We start from the raw sequence: 23,065 nt of genomic DNA on the forward strand, positions 1-23,065 counted from the left end.
AGTAAAGTAACAATTTCATTTCTCAATTTCATAAGCATTAAACAAAGTTGAAACTAAAAGATAATTTTTTTAACTTTTGAATTTTAACTGCGTTCTTGAAACCGGTGTTGCTTGTTTGTTTACTTTTGGTAAGATTTCTTGTTTCTAAAAACGGCGAAAGTTATATGTTAGATGCATGTTTCGTAATTTTAAGTCATTAAAGAGAAATCACTATTGAAGCATAAAAAAGAAAAATGTCAATAAGTAAGTATTTTCTTTTACTTCAAATGAAATTTGACAGTTGAATACATGAACTAATTTTAATAATTCAAACAGTATTACTTTGAATATTATCAACAATTTTTCAAGAACTCTGGAAAGAAACAGAACGCTGTGAAACAGTTTGGATACAGTCACCTTTTTATTGTATTTTGCACTTGATGGACCAAAAGGTATCAACTGGCTTTCGTGAACCAGATGAAGCTTTTAAGTGGTTTATTCAGTGTTGAATACCTAGGAGGCCGCCAAAATTTTCTGTGATGTTTTTAAAGGTGACTGTTATGTATCCATATATAAAGCACAGGAGGAAACCATAAAAAATTTTCATAGACAGCTTCATGAGGGTAATACACATCATCACCTCATTCAAGCAACAATAGGGAAGTTGCAACCTATTAAATGTTCATATTTTGGCTATTGGATATTGTTATTAATTGACCTCGAAACTAAAAAATTCACCATCGCCGAATTTTAAAACACCGTGGTTGATTTTTAATGAATTTTTAAAAATCCACGCGCAAAAGTGCGCGCTTCTGAAACGTCACTAGCCTACGTCACAGGGCGCGAACGGGCAGCCTTCCGCCGAAGATCCCTTGTTTTCGCTAGGAATATTTTGAGCGCGCTGATATTTATATTTTTTAGAAATTCAATAATCCTTTTGAACACACTATGGAGACCGGATTCGTTAAAGCACAATCTAAATAATCTTCCTCATGTAACATCAATGAGGATATTCGAATATTTCCGAGAGGATGAGAGGTTTAATGTTCCAGAAACGCGAGGAGTTAAATGCGAGGAGATAGCCTTTTACTTTTCGTCTTCGAAGTCGAATGCGTGACCTTCGGCTTCTGCCCTACCGGAAGGCGCATAACGTCACTTCCTATGCCATCTGACGTCACAGGCGCTTGAACTTTAAAAATTAATTTAAAAAAAACTACTTATCGTATCGCAAAATTTTTTTCACCTATGATGTTCATACATGTTACTCTATCATATAAAAATAAAATTGAAAAATCGAAAACTTCCCTATTGCAATGCTCGAATTAGAACACAGGACCTCCTGTTGCTGAACCATCGCCATGGAGATGTAAACTGAAGCTATAGAAATGGGTTTTTGAAACATTTGAAGGCACACGTTTCTAATTCCCACAAACACCAGTACAGTTTTGGATTTTGACATTCTTTTTGTGTTTTATATTCAGTGGTAACCAACTATGCAAGTTTGTACACTAAAATTAAAGTATAATAGTTGACAAAAAAGGAAAAGTTTGTAGTTTCCTGTCCAGGGCAATACATGTACGACATTTTTTTCTAATGTACAACTATATTAGAAGTTGTACATTGATTAGATTCTTCTACATTGATTAAATTCTTCTAATCAGTGATCAATTTTTAAATTTACATATGTTTTAGAGAAGACAAAATTTTTTGCAAGAAATTGCGCCAAACACATAATACATGATAAACTTGGAAAATTTCTGCTCGCTATTTTGTCTTATGGCGAATGTGTAAAAGAAAGTGGTGATTGAAAAACAACTAGCACTTTCCTTCTGCGTTTTTTTCAGGAAATTTTTTTTCACATTCTATTTTTTTTCTGTCATATTTTCCCATCAGTAATTCAAATTATGATAATTTTCTTCAAGCAATGTCTTTCAGCATAATATGTTTTATAAAAGCGAAATTTTAATTTCAAAAGTATTTTTTAATTTTACAATGCAAATTTCAAGTGAAAAAATACCTTTTTATCTGATGATTATCATAAAATTATTTCTATATTTTATTTAATGACACATATTTTCAAATAGCTGATTAAAATAAAATTATAATGTTTTTTGTCTTTAATTTTTGTTTTAAAAATTTTCATTTCTCATCCCTGTTGTCTCAGTGAATGATGTGTTTTTACTGCATTCTTTTAACAGGTCAAGAAATGTTGCAAAACTTCATGACTCCCGTCAAAGAAGTATCTTCACTTGGGGATATGAAGAAATGGGATGAGTCTGAGGTATCTCTTTAATATCGCATTTTTCTTCCTTTAAGAGTAGTACTGTTAATATACAAAAATTAAAAAATGTAAATTGGAATCAAATTAAAATTTATATTCCTTTAAACAACAGTGTTTGAACAAAAATCTCCCTCAGTTTAAATTCAACTTTTAATTTGCTTCTGACATTTATTTCATTCAGATGGTTAATAGGACTCGACCGATGCATCTCCGCCGATGGTTCAACAATTTAGCCATCAGCATCGGTGGTCGATGCTAACTTGCAGGAAACATCGGCCCATCAACCGTAAAAAACATCGAAAAGCCGATGGAATTGGCCGATGTTGTTGAAAAAAAAAGGACAATTGTTGTTTTACTTTTAAATACAAAGTAAAGGAAGTTACTGTTTTCATATAAAATTGTTCACTTAAATTTCAGTATGAATTTCTATTTTAGTCACCCCTGAAAGAGTTTTTAATACTGCATTCAGGTACCAAACAAGTTAATTATTGCGTTGTTCCTTTGTTGTTTTACTTTTTAATACAAAGTAAAGGGAGTTATTGTTTGCATATAAAATTGTTTACTTAAATTTTAGTATAAATTTCTATTTTAGTCACCCCTGAAAGAGTTTTTAATACTGCATTCCGGTACCAAACAAGTTAATTATTGCGTTGTTTCTTGCGGCTGGATGTACGCATGTAACTCTCATAAGTCATAACTCAAAAATGGTAAGCTGTAGAAGGCTAAATTTTCGCATGTGGGGTGTGCGTACGTTCCAGTTGTGCACTTTCCTTTTTGTTTTCGATCGGGTGTTCTAAAAAGCCTATTTACTCATTTTTTGTGGCTATTAATTACTTATTTCAATGCAAAACTAATGTAGCGCTTCAGACTGATGATCATTTGGTGATATATTGCCAAATTGAAGACCATGGAAACAAGTATAAGGCAGCAAAACTGGTTTTGTTTCATTTTGTTAGATTCCCAATGAACTGACAGTAATTTTTAAATGTTTGATATTTGTAATATATGAATCCTAGTAGTGCAGTCTTTTCTGCATCGCTTCGGCGGAGCTATGAGTTCGGGACCCGTCGAAATACATTTTGGGGCCCTATTTCTCTATCACAGAAGCTGTAAAACATTTATCATAAGCATTTTTGTAACTCCTACAGTGCACCTATGGTTATGGGGCCTCTCGCGCAATTGCAACATTTGCAATATTTTAAATCTGCCACTGCACGTCAAAACAAACTCAGGTGCAAATTTTAAAATGGTTTTTCTGCTCAATGTTTGATTATTTTGAACTCTATTTTTAAGACTATTTTTTGTATTTCCGAGAACACTTGCATGCCCCTCCTCCCACTCCCTCAATTTCTGAAATTAAACTCTAGTTGTAGTTCTGAGTTGTTTAAAACTAACACCATTCATAAAATTAGAGATTTTTTTTTTTTTTCAAGTTTTAATCTATTGTTTATGAAGAATTTAGAGCATTAATGTAAGAAATTGATAAAGAGGTTTTGAATGGTGACATAATTCGGAAATCAAAGGGACTTTTGAATTTTTTTTTTTTTGGAAGTGCTGAAGTAGATTCAGAAACTCTTCCGAGGCGTTGGTGGTTTTTTTGAACCACCTTAATGATCATATTTTATCATTCAGTGAAATGGGAATTCTATTGGATAAATTGAGAATTTTCCTGTTCCCAAAAGTTCTAGTTCAAAAGTCTAGTCCCTGTTTATATTCCTTAATTTTAAAGTTCATAATTATTATTTTCTCAGTACCCTATAGTCTCATAAAACTTGTTCTCTTTCATTCTTTGAAGTTTTGAAACATTTCCTTTTTAATGACAATGCAGATGAATTATTGTAAAATACTATAAACATGAGTTATGCCTATTAATGGAAAATATAATGAAAGAGAATGGGGAAATAAACCACAACCAAAATTTGTCTCAAATGCTAAGCATACTTCATTAGCATATTTACTTTCAAACTAAACTAATGTAACTTTTTTAAGTTGTTTCATTATTTGTCATCTTTTGATCAAAAATACTTTTTGATTAAAGAAAAGGTTTCGTTCCGAATAAATTTTGTTTCTTTTTTTAAAAATTTTGTATTAGTTTACTGTTTTGTATTAAACCGTGTTTAGAAATCGGCCATCTAGCTAACTTTGCTCTTTATGCCTATATAGCCGACTCTTAGTTGAACACTGAACTTCAATGCTTTGTATAATAACCATTTTATCATTGTCATCCATATTTATAATAGCAGCTTCATCCTCTTTTTTTTTTTTCGCCTACGAATCTACGATTTGAACAATTTCCTCTGTGGCATTACGTTCACTCACGTGAGTTTTTTACCATTCCTTACTTTTTGATGATATTTCACGTGTAAATTGTAACTGGAGAGGAAAAGAGGACAAAGTTTCCACTTTTGAAACTTCCACTTAAAAAATATGTATCACATTTAAAAAAATTTTTTATGCATCTTTTTGTTCTTTGGCTTTTTAGCATGTTTCCTTTATTAAAAATCATTAAGCCTTTTTCTCTCGTGGCTCATTTCCGGCTCCGAGATTTAAAGTTAACATAATTTTTAAAAAACATATTTTATTATTAATAATTTAAAAGAGAAAATAAATGTCAATCACTCAATAAACCCCAATTGAATAAACTTTTGTATGGCACTGAAAATCAGCCATCTCCAATCTTGATGCGATTTCTTGCCAAATGCAATAAATGGCACTTGCTTTTTGTCTTCATGCCTGCTTTTTATCTTCACATTCACATATCTTCACATGTCTTACAGTAATCTAGATTCCAATGCTTAAAAAGTGCATCATTTTCATAAGATGTGTGAAGGTAAGCAATATTAAATTACAAGAACAGGATGGGGCTATCTTCACTACTAATAAAGCTGAAAGTTGGATGTCTGGATCTGTCTGTCACACGCCTAGCGCCTAGACCGTTCGGCCGATTTTCATGAAATTTGGCACAAAATTAGTTTATAGCATGGAGGTGTGCACATCAAAGCGATTTTTCGAAAATTCGATTTTGTTCTTTTTCTATTCCAATTTTAAGAACATTTTCCCGAGCAAAATTATCATAAGATGGACGAGTAAATTACAAAGTTATCATAACGTGGAACCGTTATATGGGCAAGCCAATTGGCGAGAAATTCATCATAAATTATTTGTGCATATACAGGCGAACCAAAAGACCTTTTATTTTTTTGCTACGGGCAAAGCCGTGCGGGTGTCACTAGTTGAAAATAAAAGAATACTAGCATTTCACTTTCAAGAATAATAATTTAAAAGAATATGTGTTTGATGCAAACTTTGCTGCCCCTGAAAATTTGCCGCCCTAGGCAGTTGCCTACTCTGCCTACTGGCAAATTGGGCCCTGACTAAAACATATTTCATTACAAAGAAGTTTTAGTTTTTACCCACCTCATAAAACTTAGTATAATTGAATACTGAAATTCAGAGAATAAAACTTTCTAAATTTTCTGTTTTACATTTTTATTCTACAAATTTATGTTTAATAGATTTTTTACATATGGTTCATTGATATTTTAGGCCTTCCAAGAGTATATGGGATTTATAATAAGTATGAATGAAGCAGTGAAAGGAAAGAAAATCTCGAGCGTAGCTGTAACATCTGAAGTGAGTTAAGCTCAGATTTTGTCTTTTAATATTTTGGACTTTTAGCTGTAGCTACAATTAAAGTTAAAATTATATGTTATTTATTGTGTATGTGTTGCTGCGTTATACAATTTGGAAAACTGTACTTTGTTGTAATAACATAGTGCATAATGAGTATTTGGTAAAGAATAATTGTAATCTGTAAGGATGGTGAGATAAAATGATGTAATTAAGTTTGTTTATATATATAACTGCCTTAACTACACAATAACTGAAACAGAGTTAGCATCTCAAACTAATTCTGGTAGGGTCAAAGTAAAGTGATGAGGGATGCAGCAGCCCCTGTGAATGATATTGTACAAATATTTTACTTTTTTTTTGTTCTTTGTTCCACTTCTCATAAATTTTATAAATTTGCTATTTTCTTGCTGTGTGTGAGCATTTTAGCTGTTCATTTTATATACTAACTGATTTGCACACTGGTTGAAGATAACATAAAATGTATGTAATCAAGTTTCTTAGCTTGAAAAAACTCAATTTCATGAAGTTTTATTTTATTTATTTATTTATTTTTTTTGCATGATCTGTTTCATTATCATAGCTGTATATCTGACATTATCTCTGTTTTTACTTATAGTTATTGTAAATCAATTGAGTTATGAGATAGCAAAGCCAGTAATAACATTTTATATCTTTTTAAAATTAAGCAAAAAATAATTGTTTAAATTTTTTCGAAAGAAAAAAGAAGTTCGATTTGTCTCTAAGTCATTTGTTTCCTTTTGTCATTTTTTCTGTACATGTTGCACTGAAGTATTTTGAAGTGGAAATTAAAGTAATGTTAGCACTCTATCCATTTTTCTGTATTTTTTTTTTTTTTTTTTTGTTTATTGCTTAATGGTCATCCTACACAAAAGTGGCAATCAATGTTTTTAAATTTAAATATTTTAAATTTCTGTTGTTTTTAATTTTTACTCACAGTTTCTGTTCTGTCTTTTATTTACTTCGCTGCTCTATTCTTTAATTAACAAGAATAATTGTTTTTGTCAATTGAAATATTTCTGAAAGTTTTCTTTGATGAAATGATTGCTGCTAGTTTAATGGAAATGTACTGAGAAATATTACTAGTAGAGTTTGTGTAACTAGTTTGAATAATGAAAAAGTATCAAGAAAGCAAAATATAAAATGTGTGAATACTAAAACCAAAACAAATGACGTTTTAAAGCAAAAATTTCAAGTACGTGTTTCGAAGACTCGATTTCCCCCTTTTAATGCAAAATTGTGTGAACTTACGGATGAAAAGTATTGTGCATTATAACATTTTACATTTTTGTTTTGCTTTTTGGCACACAGGAACCTATTTGTTTCTTACTAATACTGTTTTTCTTTTCAGAATGTTAAAAAAATGTGTGAATTGTTGGAAACACTTGACAAATGGATTGATGAAATACCCCCAATTGAGCAGCCACAACGATTTGGAAATAAAGCATTTCGAACTTTTTATGCCAAATTGAAAGATGTAAGTCATGTTTAATAGCACTGGGATACAATTGGTAACATAACTTTTGAGCTTTTTTTAGAGGAAACTAGGCAAGCTGATCACAAAAGTGTAATTTGTTTTCTTCTATTATGTCAGATTTTCTTTTTTACACCTTATGTGAGTGGGACCATTTTTCATGGGAGAGTACATATCAGAGCAGGGGCGGCAAATAGGGGGACGAGAGGGGGCGGTCACACCCCCAAATTCTTTGAGCAGGATGACAAAAAATGGGTAAATTCAATTAAATTGCAAATCAGTGTTCATTAAAAAAAAAAAATCACCCTGGTTCTCTGTAATACACATTTCCAGACAAGAGCAAGTGTTTTCCTTTATTTGGATGATGACTTAGAAATTCGTAAAGCAATTGTCGGCCTTTTCAGAAAAAAAAAATAAAATGAAGAATCATCAATCATGGTTAATTTTAACTAAAGAAGTAATTTCCTCATATAGGCTAAAAAATACTTCATACTTGCATGCTCAGTGTAATGATGGTATGTCCAATATGAGAGACCCGTACAAATGGTGTGGCTGCATGATTTTCACAAGAAAATTCCTTGGTACTTAACATTTGTTGCTACGCTCATATTTTATGTGTGTCATAATTTAATGATTATTTATCACTTTCTTTTGCTGGAAACATATTTCAGCTATTCAATGCATAATATGTTTTCATACAAATTTCTTAAAAATACATGCTGTTTTTGAAAAAAATATTGCATATCAACAAATACCTTTTCTGGTGCTCTTAATTATGCAATCTCGGAGTGACACAAGCTAGTCTTCAAGATATTGAACCATAAAAACATTTGTCAACAATTTCAAAGCAGTGATTTGAAACCTGGAAGAAATCACTTTCGGAAAAGACTCCTTCAATGGTGAAGCCCTTCAATGGATGCCCTTTAATATGTATGGCTTTGTTTAAATTTTTATTCAATTTGTTCTCTAGCAAAACATCTTCAGTTCGCTAGCCTTTTTTTTTGGGCATGTTCAAGCATCAGTTCAATATACATATTGAAATTCTCAAGAAATTCGCACAGATGTATCTTCAAACCAAGCATGTAACTTTAAAAAAAAAGAAAAAGAAAAAAATCTTACTCCGAGCCAATTTTAAAAAGGCGCGGCAAAAGAAAAAAAATCGAAGAGGTGAAAAAAATTTTCATGATGATATAATGACAAGCAGTGATGGTTTCTAATGAAATCAGCACAAGATTTGACGAAAAATGTTTTTCTATATTTTTGGCCCTACATTTTCTGGATTGATATAGCATGAGGCAAAAATTGTTTTGCAAATGATTCTAGACTATTCAGTGATGAAAAAATGTAGCCCCATGCAATGCTGTCTGTGTGATTTTGAAGAGCAACATCTGAAAGGTGTATTTTTATATATAACTTTGTTATTTTACTTATTTCTTTTAACTATTCTAATCAGCTCAGCTAGTTGAGAAAGATCATTTTCATGTCATAGGAGGTTAGAGAATTATTTTCAAAGCGTAATGCGCAAAAAAAAAACCTTTAACTGTACTGGTAAAAGATCACGACAATGGGATTAGATGTAATAATAACAAGATTTCCTGCTCTTCCAGATTCGAAAAATCATGCCTTAAAACTTTACTCAAAAGTAAAAACTGTACAATCAAGATGTTTTGTATATTAACTTATAGTAAAATTAACTGAAATTTTTGTCAAAAAATTTTTAATTGTTTTTAATGACTACTCCCTGTTGGCAAATGTGGGTTTTGTTCCGTACTGTGGCAATTCACATTTAAGAAACTCGACCACCCAAATGAAATGCTGAAATGACGCCCCTGTATCAGAGGAAGCCATACTGCGCACTTATTGGTTGACATAACCTTCTTTATATAGAAATGCATTTTCTTTTCCAAATTATTCGTATTATTCTTTGTTATAATTATGTCAGACTGACATTGTTGCTTGGTAAACTACTAGAGAAAAGAAATCGCTTTGTTTCAGTATTGTATTGCATAAAACTATGCTTAACCTTTTTAAAATCATTATGTTATACAGGAGAAGGTATTTTTTATGCTTTGAAGAACTTGATACATAGCAATTCCAGTATATTTTTTAAAAAATCTCATTATTACCTATTTTAGAAGAAAAAGAAAAGTTTTTTCAATTTAGCTAAGTATTTTTTGAAAATTAAGTGTAAGAATTTAAGTGTAATTTTGTTTTAGGAATCTGAAAATCTACTTAAAGAAGCATTGCCAGAAGACTTTCACCCTTGTGTTGTTGAAATAGCTACTTATTTAACTGAAAGTGTTGGGAATTCCACAAGAATAGATTATGGGACTGGTAAGTGGAATGTTTTCACAGAAATAAACTTGCTATTTGGCCTGTTTTCGTTCATTAAATATTAAAGGTACTTTTGCTTCTTACTTACAAAGTTTTAAAAAAATTGAATCATAAAGATTTTGACCAGATTTGAAAAATGCTTAAATATGCAAATATAAAGTCAAAATTGTAACAAGTAAACAACTTTTCATTTATATTAGTCACCTTTTATATATTTCTCTTCGAAAACTCTTTTGTATGTTGCTAAATTTTTCTATGCTCATAAGATTTCAAAGTACAGTGACACACTAGCAAAGAGGTAATAAATGAAGCAAAGTTTTACTACCAGAACTTTTAAAATACCAAATTTGTAAAGGGTGAAAAAGGTGCCTTGGAGTTTTTAATCACAGTGCAACAGTTGTGACACAACACTTTATACATATTTTCTGATTTTGTCGTATGTGATTTATAAAAATTTTCACCATGTTTTCCTTTGAGTATTTCATTGATCTGGCCTAAACCCTAGCTGCCCTTTTTTTTTCTTTTAAAAATTTGGGTCATATTCATATTTGCTGTGAATAAATATTCTTCATAAATAGTTTTGTATATTTTTTATGTGAATGAACTGGGCCTTTTCAATAGTAATATGACATTGTTATACGGGGGGGGGGGGAGTACATTAGGAAAAGTAATATGAAGTGAAATTTATACAATGTAGGAATATTTGGGTGTGTGAGGGGGGGAGGGTATGATTTTTTTTTTCAAATGGGACAGGAATGTTTAAGCATTTGCAATAGTATAAATTCATTGCTATAACATTAAACTTTTATTCCTTCAGTAAAAGTGTTAGAAAAAATATTCAGCATGTATTTTTCAAAAATAAATGAAATAAAATAAGTAAATGAATACAACTTTAAAGTTAATTTAATTTATAATTTGTGTTGTTTTTTAAAAATGTTTTAAAGACATGTTTTCACTTTTTTGTGTGTGTGTGTTTGTTTGTTTTCTCTGTTAAAAATGATGTTTCTGTTTTCTACTTAGTTCTTTAACTTTCACATGTTTTATGTAAAAAATAATTTATTTAGTAGAATATGAACTCTGGAAAAAATCATACATTTTTAGAAACTATTTTAAAATGTACAGTTTTTAGAGTTATTGTTTTTTCTCATTTTTGTATTTAATTATTAGGTATTATTATTATTATTACTGATTATTACTTTTTTTTTAAAATTAAAACAGGACATGAAATGTCTTTTGCAATGCTCTTGTGCTGCCTTTTCAAAGTGGGATACTTTAAAGCTGAAGATGCTGATCAAGTAATTCTGAAAATCTTTGATAGGTACTTGTTGTGCAAATTATTATTATGTATAAATTACTTGCTTTTCTGCTAAATAATGCTGAATAATGTTTTTAATTTTTACTTTTGTATTAAAAAAAAATGTAGTTTTTGAGAACTGTTAAATTTTAATGTCATAAAATGGGCTGCATTTTTTATAACAATTCAATATTAATATTAATATATGTCTTTGTTCTAACTTAATTCTGCATTGAAAAGGGTATTCCTTGTAACGCTGAAACACGTGTCTGCAGTCCTCTGCAATTTGTGCTTTTTGACATCATTATTTCTTATTTTACTTTAGCTTAGAAACTTTATAAATTACTGACTTGAGTATGACCTAAATGTATAGAGTTCTAAGCTTTTTTTTTTCTGTTCTTATTTCAGCACTTATTTTGCGAGGGGTAAAACTAGGCCATCCTGGATCTTCAAGTTTTTTTGTTTGTTTTTTTGTTTAACAAACATATCTCTGAAATCCAGGAATAAAATGAAGAAGAATTTTTAACTTGTGAACTGACATCCAAATGGTCATGATTAAAGTTTTTATTTAATTCTTTTACCAATGCAGCTTTAAATTAATTTAAAGCTGCGTTGTCTGCGATTTGTGCTTTTTGACGTCGTTATTTCTTATTTTACTTCAGCTTAGGATCTTTATAAATTACTGACTTGAGTATGACCTAAATGTATAGAGTTTTGAGCTTTTTTTTTTTTTCCTGTTCTTGTTTCAGCACTTATTTTAGCAAGGGGTAAAACTAGGCCATCCTGGAACTTCAAGTTTTTTTTTTGTTTTGTTTTGTTTAACAAACATATCTCTGAATTCCAGGAATAAAATCAAGAATAATTTTTAACTTGTTAACTGACATCCAAATTTTCATGATTAAAGTTTTATTCAATTCTTTTACCAATGCAGCTTTAAATTAATTATTGATGTTTTACTCTCCATAGCTATCCAAAATGATTCTTCTTGTTTGAAAAAATTTTTATACAAAATGTACTGAATATTTTTTGAAAAATTAAGTTTTAGAATATGTATAACAGCTTTTTGCAAGTTGACAAAAAAGCAATATTTTTCTTATACTGGTCATTACCATGCATCTGTTCTGTTCTAATTCAGATGCATGCAGCACTTTTTAGGGGTTTAGTTTATCTATGTTAGTTTTGCTCCTGTTTTGCTTTGGAGATATTTTTATTTTCTCACATGTTATTTCTTTGATTCAGGTATTTGACATTGATGAGGAAACTACAAGTCACTTACCGCATGGAACCGGCTGGAAGTCATGGAGTGTGGAGTTTGGACGATTACCAATTCTTGCCATTTATTTGGGGAAGTTCTCAATTAATAGGTGTGATGTGTAAATATTTGAGTATTTAAAACCTTGTACTTTTTGTGGAAGCTAAGAATAATTTTATCTCTATGTTTTAAAAAAACTTTTTAAAAACATGTAAAAGAGTTTCTTAAAATGTATTTACTTTACTTTTCCCGGTGTTGATTTTAGAAACCTTGATTGGAAAATCAGCGTTCAGATGATAAATGCCAAATACATTTGTGCTAAAATATAAATGTAAAATCCCTAACATTATACCATCTTTTTTCTTTCTGAAAAAGGGGTTTCTTGTAACTTGCAAAAAACATGTTGGTATTTATTTTGCTAATTTGTCAGGGTTCGTACGCTCCTTCAAAACTCCTCCAATACTTCTTCATTTATAAAATTTTTTTGAAGGGCCCTTCAAACTCCTTCATTTTGGTTTGAACTCCTTCAAAACTCCTTCTTTTTTAGTTCAAAACTATATAATCTTCCTCTATGACAGTAGCTTGAAATACTTCGGTTGACAACTTTGTCACAAGGGTGAAGGTATAAGGACGATTTTAATGTATTAATTTCGTATATTTATTTTTTCATAAAGATGTGATTTACAAATTGATCATAGAAGTTATAAAAGTTTGAGGTTAAAATATTTTAGATGACTAAGACATTTCATAAATAAAATAAATCATGCTTAAATGGTGTTTGGCTATTTTTTCAAATTTTATGATTATTACTTTTCCCTTCACCCCACTCTCAGCTGCAAAAGTCAGCTTGTCTAATTGTTATTTAAATATTTAAAAATACGTAAGCAGATGTACTATATTGAGTGATTGTGTTTAAAAAAAACCAATTGTTTAGCAAATCACCGTTATTATATGAGTCATCCACAAGTGATGTTATGCCTTGAGGGGGAGACGGGTTCATGAAAATGTGACAAGGGGAAGAAAAAGTGATAAAAAGTAACATCATGCAGTTATTATAACAATATGTTTTTAAAAAATATGACACATGATAAGAGGAGGAGTAAGATAAAGTGTGACACTTTGTGACAAAGGGGAAGGGGGTCAAACATGTTGAAAAAAAAAGTGCAACATTATTTAAGGACACAGCCCATTAGTACTCCTTCAAAATCTCATTTTACTCCTTCAAAACTCCTCCAAAACTCCTTCATTTTATTTCTGAAATTGAGTACGAACCCTGTTTGTGCATTTTTAATGTTTTTGATTTTACATTATATTTGAATGTGTTTACAAAATAAATAAATAAATAAAACATGTTAGTCCCAGTGTAATGCTACAGGGAAAAATATATATTTCTGTGCATTGGGCCTGTTCAACTGGTTTTTCATCATTAGCATTATAATTATGCTAAAAGACACAATTTACATTTAATAAAAAATGATTTATTTTATAGAATCCTTGCCATATTTTAATTTCTATCTAACCCAATATGAGCTCACTTTGTAAAGGTTCATAAGCAGCTGTTTCAGAGACCTTTTCATGTACTGGAAAACTTTCTACTGTTATATAAAGATTTTTTCAACTGCACTGACAAGTGCAGCATTTTCCAAACAAACATATAAGATGTATCATGGCCACATTTAATTCTTATAAGCGGTGACAATCGCTGAAACTCATGGCAACAAAGAGAGCCCTACACGGAATCCCTGTTTCCATTACGTTGCCACTGATTGGTGGATGCAGAGGTTCCATTCAGTGCCTCTTCCAGTCGAAATGAGCGACATCCAATCAAAAATAAACAAACTTTGAAACATTGACATTGATTGGTGGATGTCTGAGCTGGATCGGTTGAACACAGAAAAGTCATAAATTGTCAAGGACCATAAAGCGTCAGCGCCATCTAGTGGGGCCATGGATGTATGTACAGGAGGATAAATCCATGAAATCAAGTGGAAACAAAACCCAAGAATATGGCCTTTTTCACGCAACGCAACCTTGTTGAATCAACTTTCGAATGGATGGTTAGGATGTGTAACCAGGAAGAAAGTGAAGGAATCGCCCGTCATCCTTCACATGACAGTCAACTCATCGGGCACACCAGCCATGTGTGCCACTACCTGTCTCATCTCGACGAGTTGAATAGCATGACGAGTTGTCAAGCATTTGCTCAACACACAAAGTGAACTCGATTCAGTTTTTACAACATTGTGGAGCAGCTAACCAAAAGAATTCAGCTGATTGGAAGAAAAGTTGATTCAACTAAATTACCTCATGTATAGTTGGGTTATGAGATAAGTTTTTTTCAAATCTTGTAAATTCTCCATGACATTTTTTATAGATAGAAGAAAAGTTGATTCAACTAAATTACCTCATGTGTAGTTAAGTTATGAGATAAGTTTTTTTCAAGTCTTGAAAATTCTCCGTGACATTTTTTATAGATAGAAAAAAGTTGATTCAACTAAATTACTTCATGTGTAGTTGGGTTATAAGTTTTTTTCAAGTCTTGAAAATTCTCCATGGCATTTTTTATAGGCATGAAATTCATTTTAGATTAATGAAATATATAAAAATAGCAAATACCATAATTATTGTTATCAATTCTGTAAAAAAACTTTCTGATGATGAAACAGGAGCTGGCAGGTAAAGACCCGATGTATACCATTTTAAATAAAAAAAATTTAGAGCATTTGATGTTTTAAATTAAAGAAGATGGTTATACTTGAGATGTAATATTTTAAAATTCCAATTGCTTTTTTCTCCAAATTCTCCATGATGTTAAATTTTTATAACATGTAAAAGATGCTTGGCCAAATTTATGAAACATATATCCAATTTTCATTGTGTGAAATATGCTTTTTAGGGTTGTAAAAAATATCTGGATCCAAAACTTTTAACAGTACAGAACGTTTTAAATCACGTTGCACATTTATTTATGTCTATTTGTGCACATATGTGTGTGCAAGTGCTGTATTCCATTTGGGGGTTGTGGGTGGGGGAGATCACATACGTCAAATTTTTGTTTCCATTTCTTTAAAGTACGATGATGGATATTCACTTTTATTTAAAAACTTTTAAATTCATTTTGTTCTTAGCATTTTTGAAAAGAAGTTTTGAAGTTTGAAACGGGTTGAGATTTTGCCCACAACCAATATTTCTGTTACGGAGAGATGCCTGTTCAATTGATTTTTTTCAATATTTTCACAATAAGTATGCTAAAAGCATATTATGTATATACAGTTGGCTCTCTATTTAACGACTTTCAAGAGATCACATAAAATCGTCCTTAAGTAGAACGTGTCCTTAAATAGAATGCTTCTAAAACTACAGTAGAGCATCCTGGACCATGAAAAGGCGTCGTTAAATAGAGCGTCATTAAACAGAGAGCCAACTGTATTTTAAGTAAGAAAAAATTGCTTTTATAAGACCCATACTGTTTTTTTCATTCTAATTTTTCTCAAAATCCAATATGATGAGCACACACATTGATTATTATTGCCATTATTATTATTATTTCTTTAAAATACAATGACAACTATTCTTTTTTATTAAAAAGCTTTTAAAATTATTTATGTACTCTGAATTTTCAAAAAATGTTTTAAAATCTTTTCCACAGGACATCCTCGTCTAGAGCCACGTTCTTTTCCAGATGAAGATATAGCTGCTTCTTTTGCAAAAGATTACATGTTTATGGGCTGCATCAAATTTATAAATCAAGTTGGTTTTTTTTATGATTTTAGTTAGTTTTTTAGTATAGTGCATAGAAAGAGTAGTGTGCCAACAGCCGCTGTTTTCCCCTCAATTCTTGAAGACGAACTTTTGCAATCCACTAGAGGGCAGTGCGGTTAGAGAGCATGCTACTTTTGACGGAGTTTACATTAGTTGATGCAAGATTTAGTTATAATTTGGTAATGCATTAATGTTGTTTTTCAGCATTTCGTACAAAAATTATGAAAGAGTTTGAAAATATTTTCATGGATACATCAAAGTTGATTATTAAGAGAAAAAAAGCTACGTCTTGTTTTATACTAGTGTGCAATTATGGTTATGGATCAGACAAAGAAAACGTTTCGCTTTCCAAAGTTCCTGAAGATGAGGTGGTACTTAAGAAATGGAACTCTTTGATTTCTTCTAAAAATTTCAATGGTGTGGTCTGCATCATAACCCCCCTCCCCCCCTCCCCCCCACCTCGGCTACCCTGCGCAGCTGAGGGTAAATTGCTTGAATCTCTGGTTTATGGAGATGACCAATAGCTTTTCTTATTGCAGATCTAAGCATGCAGATTTAGCTTTGGTCTGCCCCCCCCCCCCCCCCAAGAAGGACAGAGCACTTCCCACTCTCCCAAATTTTACGAAGGCCCACCGCACCTGAAAAAATTCCCCAATGACACTTAAATAGTTTTTTACACCTCTAAAAGTTTTGAGGGTTCAATCTGCACCCCTCCCCTCTCCTCACCTTGGCATCCCTGTTTTAGCTGCAGTTATTAAAATTAATTGCTGGAACATTTATTTTCTGAGATGGCCTATAAATTTTGAAAATTGCAGATGGTTTCACTATTGGTGCCCCCCCCCCCCCGCCGAGCGAACGCTTAACCCATCCCCAAATTTTACAAAGCACCCCACCCCTCAGAAATGTTATCCCCAAAAAATGAGACTTTAATCTTTTTAAAGCACTCTTTGTAAAAGTTTGAATGGCATAACCAGAGTCATACCCCCATTATTTGAATGAATTGCCTCAATATTTATTCACCGATTAGAATGCAGAAAATTTAGCAAGAGGTACCCACCCGCGAAAGTCATGTCCCCCCCCCCCTGCTGCAGTTTTAGCAACCCCCCCCCCCCCATAAAAAAACAGGACACTCATAATGAGACAAAATCCTTTAAATTCTTCTTTTTTTTTTGAATTGTGAAATAAATTCTAAATTTACTAACTTCTCTATTTTAAATCAAATTTTCAAAGTCAGACTCTATATTTTAGCAAATGATATTTTAATTCGCTGAAATAATTCAGAAACAGTTTTAATAAGGAAATAAGAGACATGCAGTTCTACAAAAATCTTCTTTTGACGAATTTTATTATCCAGTTTCCTTTTTTCTTTCCTGGAACGATGAAAGGTCATGCCAATTGTTGTAATAAAATATCTGACAAAATAAAGTAAAATACGAAACCATTATTGCTAACAAACTAGTGCTAAAGTTTCAATGATTTATTTTTCGCACTATAATCATTAAAGAGGAGTCATGTGATGTTTGTGCGGTTTCGAAAAATAAGTAAACACCCCTCGCACATATAGAACTTGTTCGAGAATCTATCTTTTACGTTGAAATAAGTTCAATTCGAAAAACGGGGCTTTTAAGAAGCAAAATTAGCATGTAATCACCCATTAAAAATGAGTCTGATTGAGAAACATAGCGTGCTTGTTGGGCGCAGTGCCATCTGCATTTTCCACAGATCTGACCTCACTTTTCATCTGTCAATCGCACACTACTCTTTCTAGACACTATAGTTTTTAGATATAACTTTGATCATTACTTTTCTGCTTAGTATTTCTGCCTTTTGTGTTAAGTAAAAGTTTTTAAAGTAAATTATTTTTCTTAAAATATTCCGGAACTGAAAAGCATGTTTTTTTTCTGTATTGTTTTATTTCCACATTTAATTATATGTCAAGCAGTTATTTTATAATTGGTTAAATATAAGTTAATGAATTGATAAAATGCTGTTCAAAAATTTTCTTCAATATATTGAAACTTGTAGCACATAAATAAAAGAAGACTGGGTTTTTTTTTTATGGCTTCATAAGTGTTCGCTCTTTCTGTGAAGAAAATTTTTACAAAGTCACTGCTACATGTTAATCATTTTAAATATCAAGAAAGCTTATCAATCACCTACTTAAAAATCATATTTGTTAGTTTATCAAAAAATCATAAAATTCTTTTGAAAAATTCATATTTATTTACCTTTTAAAAACTTAATTAATTGCGGAATGATTGAAAACTAAACATGCAGTGTAAAATGGTAAATGTTCATTCATTTTTAAATGAAGGGCTGCATGCTAAAAATAATAACCTTGATTCATTTTGCTGATCAGATTTTCTAAAGTGAATTATGTATTTCTTTCCTGTAGGTTAAAAGTGGACCTTTCTCTGAACACTCTAATCAACTCTGGAACATTAGTGCAGTTCCAATGTGGGAAAAAGTAAATTCTGGACTAATTAAAATGTATAAAAAAGAGGTATGTAGTTACTTTGAGTTTTCTTTCATTTTTTCAATTCTCAATACCAAAACTAGCTCACTAGTTTCTTTAGAAGTTTATTATTAAGTCGTTAATGTGCAACACAAGCAACAGAAATTTGAAAATTTAAAAAAAAAACATACTGTACAGTGGCATAGGCGCTCCCTTGAAGCTCAAAATTAAATTTTTTAATCTGAAAATGAAAGTTATTTTCTTCTGCTTCCCAAATGTCCTTTATCATTTAATCAATTTTGTGTATCTGTGACAGTCTATGTAATATTTAAATCCTCTCTATGCAATCCTGAGCCAACAGATTACATGCACTACCACTATCCAATAAGACTTTTAGTTGATGAATATTACCATAAGCATCTCTTTAATAACAAAGAGCAGTGGTAAGCAACAGTATTTTTGCTGACTAATAGTTTATAGCCGTGAGCAATTTAAGTTCTAACTGTTCTTTCTTTAACTTTTAAGAATCATTGTTGGCTATTTTTAACCTGGATTACGCTCACTGAATAATTTTGTACTACATCTCTGTGGTGTACATATTACATGTGGTGCATTGTTTTCAGTTCAGAAAATTAGTATGTAATTTGTATAGAGTAATTCATTTTTTGAGTGTGCTTAAAGATGAGTCAAAAATGTTTCCAAGTGCGTTGTTTAAACAGTTATTTCTTTATTTTCTTTCATGTTGTTTTTTTTTTTTAAATTACCATAATGTTTAATCCTAGAGAACCATTATTAATCGGTTGCCTATAATTGTAGGTCCTTGGTAAACATCCGGTGATTCAACATGTGCTGTTTGGATCCTTGCTACCAATTAAAAAGCATCAAGCCAGTTGAAAATGTTTCATTTTAGGTTGAAAGAGCTTTCCTTTTCATTCCGTTGTAAATACTTTGTAATGATGTACATGTTAAATTATTAATCGTGATTATCAATCAAGTCTAGAAGTGAACTGTAAAAAGTCTTGTATACTGGTAATTTTTAAATGAAATGTTGCTTTTTCTCTCCCCTGTTTATTTTACTATCTTATTTTCAATAAATGTCACACAAATTTGAAGCATTATAGCTAGAAGATGAAGTAAATTATGTATGTAGTATCCTGGTAGCAGAATTTTTTCAGTAGTCCGCTGAAAAATTTCTGCAATCAGGTTACATAACCTGCAACGGACTTACGTAGTCTTCGATGGAAATTAAAAAGCCAAAAGTAATCTGCAGGATAAACCAGAATTAGATTAGTTGTTACGCTAACTATGAATCAGAAAAAGGAATACTTGAAAATAAAATATTAAATTTAAAAATTAAGAACAAAATGAAGGGTAAAAAAGCTTAAAAATTGAAATGGAAAACTAAGGCAGAAGTGGCTGTAAGTGCTTTTTGCCCTCTTAGCCACATAGGACTCCTGCATAGATTTTGGCGTTTTTTTTTCAAAAACCTTTTTCTTGTTCACTTAATATTGTGTGTTTCTGCTTTAAATTCGAGAACTTCCTGCAGAAAGCAAAAAAAAAAAAAAAAATCAATTTAGAAATAGTCTGTTGACTTCCTCAAAAATCTGCAACGGAGATTGCTGGGACAAACTGTTTCTGCTACAGAGTGTATTTATTATTATATAAAAGCTTCATGTATCAGTGATTTTGTTCTAGTTCAAGTATGTTGACTGACAAAACTTTTCATTATGGAAAGTAAATAGAATGAAAATACATGTACATGCACACATATTGCTATCCTAGTTCCACCATGGTAGTTCCAGGCATGTTAAAAACTTGTTTCTAGAGAAAACGCATTTAAACATTTTCCCCACTCTTGACTTACCTCCACTTTGTCAGGAAATATGCCTGGGGAAAATGTAACTAGATAGTGAACAGTCTAGAATTCAACATATCTTGTATAAAAACTTGGTAAAACATGAAATACGATACAGGGGTAAGTGCCAATTGTGAACCAGATTGGAACAAATCATATTTTCGAAACTGCTCTATGTATTACAACAAGTGATGCATGAATTTCAAGCCAAAGATACTAAGTTTATTTTCAGTTACATATATTCAATGTGCAAGCAGGGCCTGCTCTAATAGTTCTGCCGCCCCGCCCCCCCCCCCCCCCCCCAATGAATAATAATAATACTGATATAAAATAATGATATTTTAATAAAATGAAAATAATAGTAAAATGTTTAGAATTAATGGGAGATTCTAGTTACATTCTGGTACACACTTTAAATTATATATTTTTATTAACGTTGAAGTACTGCATCTTATGGCGCTGAGACAGATATTAATACAGGGTGGCGACAGATCAGGGAGATCAGGGAAATATCAGGGAATTTCGAAAAAATAACAAAAAATCAGGGAAAATTGATTCTATGAAGAAAAAAATTTTTTTTGCTTTACAAAATTAAGTATTCATATTCCCAACCCATTTTCTGCCAATTATCTGTTCAAAAAAAAAAAAAAAAAAACTGAAACTAATGAGGTGTGATTATACACTGCCGCATAGTTTTAAATATTTTTCCCTCAACATCAAAGTATTGAATCTTACATATTAACCCCAGGATGTACTTCCTAAGATTGCTTCTGTGTCTGTTAGGTTGTTTATTTTACCTAGCTTGAAATTTCCTTTTACGCTTTCAATGCGACGTAAAATAAGCAACCATACAGGCAAACAGGAAGCCTTCATTAATGCCTTAGCTCCTTTGCCTTTATTCCACTGTCTCAAAGTGATTAGTGTTCTGTAATCACGATTTCAAGAAGAAATCTTTGGTTTTTGAATTAATGCTTATAAAAGCTTAAAAGCTATTACTTCTTCACGTTTTTAATTTAATTGCTAAAATTTTTGCCGCTATACTATTTGCTATCGCCGCAGGTTATAAAGGTTTTCTTTTCTTCAGACTTAAATAATTCTTTTATTTTATAGCCAAGTTGTATTCTTGTTTTATATATTTTGAAGTTGATTAATTACTTTTTTTTCTGTGTTTTTTTTCTCTTGCATTTCTAAGTTGTTTCTTACAAAAGCCATCTAAGATTTTTTTGTTACATACTTAAATCATTTGAAATAGAGTCAACTTGTGTACTTAAGTAAATATCTTTATTTTTTAAACGTTTAAAATGTTGCATTTTATACAAACATACAATGGATTTCAAGTCGAGCAAAGAAAGGAAACCATTATCATTGGTAACGTAAATCAGGGAAATTTGGTGAACTTAATCAGGGAAATCGGGGAAAAGTCAGGGAACTTTTTTTCACAGTTCCTTGTCGCCACCCTGTAATATTTTCAAATGTTTTTTAAACCATGCAATTTGCCGCCTCTAAAAGTAAATTGAATTTCTAGTTTATTTCCGAACTATGTTTTTTATATCCAAGCACTGATGCACACACTCTGAATTATTATTATTTAGCATTGAATCAGTGAATCTTAACACGCTGAAACAGATATTCATACTATTTAAAAAAAGTTCAATTTCAAAATTTGCCGCTTCTAAAATCTGCCGCCCTAGGCAGCCGCTTAGGTTGCATACCGCAAGAGCCAGGCCTGTGTGCAAACCTGTTGTTTCACAGCAAACACTGAACCTGTAATCCATTTTGTTTCACATGCCATGTGCTTCCTTTTTATGTGTTTATGTCAAAGACACTTTTTCTCAATCTTCTATGCCAAAAGCTTCAAGGACGTATTTGTGCAGTATTACAAACCATTGACATTATGGTATACTAAAATGTGTGAAACAAACTGAATCACATTTGTTGTCCTATAACAAAAGGCTCCAACAGCGGGCGTTTAAATTTGAACAATTTTTAAAATGTGCTCACATGCCGCAAATTTATTTAATTGAAATTTATAGAGAAAAAAACTTATTCTCCTGAAATTCATGTATACCACTCAAAACCACTACTTCGTTTTAAAAATCATTGCTAATTCACTGTCAGAAACCACAAAAGTTATTTTAACCACTATGAAATAGAACTCGAATGTCCACGAGGCTACAGGCTAAGAGCCGTCGATTGACCCTTTTAGTATATTTTGGTTGTTCCATTTTCATAACATTTTCTTCATGTTTATGGATTCTTTTTCCGATAGCTAAGACTAGCTTAATACTTTGAATGTAAATTAACGTTATTCAGCTATATTTTGTAATTTTTATGGAAGGATGATTAAATAAAAAAAAAAACTTTTATAAAGATATAAATTTTCATGCAAAATTTTATGTGCAGCAATTATTCTTTGAACTGGAATAGCCAGGGGCGTGCACAGAAATTTTGGGGCTTATCACAAATGACTCCTCCCCCCCCCATATTGTTTGCCCCTATATTTCATATTTCAACCCTCATTTTAAAAATATTGGGCCCTCTTCAGGCTCTTGCCGGGTCAACAGGTGTCCCTTCTGCCCCCCCCCCCTTATGCGGGCTCCTGGGAATAGCTGCACATTGTTGATATGTACAGATCTGAAAGACCATGTGATATTCGAAACAAATTGGAGATATATTTCATATTTTGCCACTGTTTCACTTGGCACTCTACTGAATGCCTAGGTATTGT

General features: G+C 31.4%; 1 protein-coding gene across 1 annotated transcript; it reads left to right on the forward strand.

Annotated features, from left to right (window-relative positions):
- Positions 1–112: 112 nt before the first annotated feature.
- Positions 113–19,693, forward strand: LOC129228268 (serine/threonine-protein phosphatase 2A activator-like). The gene is made up of 10 exons (XM_054862937.1): positions 113–243; positions 2,178–2,260; positions 5,807–5,893; positions 7,263–7,388; positions 9,602–9,719; positions 10,938–11,037; positions 12,253–12,377; positions 15,915–16,015; positions 18,423–18,530; positions 19,299–19,693. The coding sequence occupies exons 1-10, from the start codon at positions 234–236 to the stop codon at positions 19,374–19,376; spliced, it is 936 nt and encodes a 311-aa protein (XP_054718912.1). The 5' UTR covers positions 113–233; the 3' UTR covers positions 19,377–19,693.
- Positions 19,694–23,065: the final 3,372 nt, after the last annotated feature.

This window comes from Uloborus diversus, chromosome 8 (genome assembly GCF_026930045.1).
Source record: "Uloborus diversus isolate 005 chromosome 8, Udiv.v.3.1, whole genome shotgun sequence".
In the NCBI taxonomy this organism is placed as follows: Eukaryota; Metazoa; Arthropoda; class Arachnida; order Araneae; family Uloboridae; genus Uloborus; species Uloborus diversus.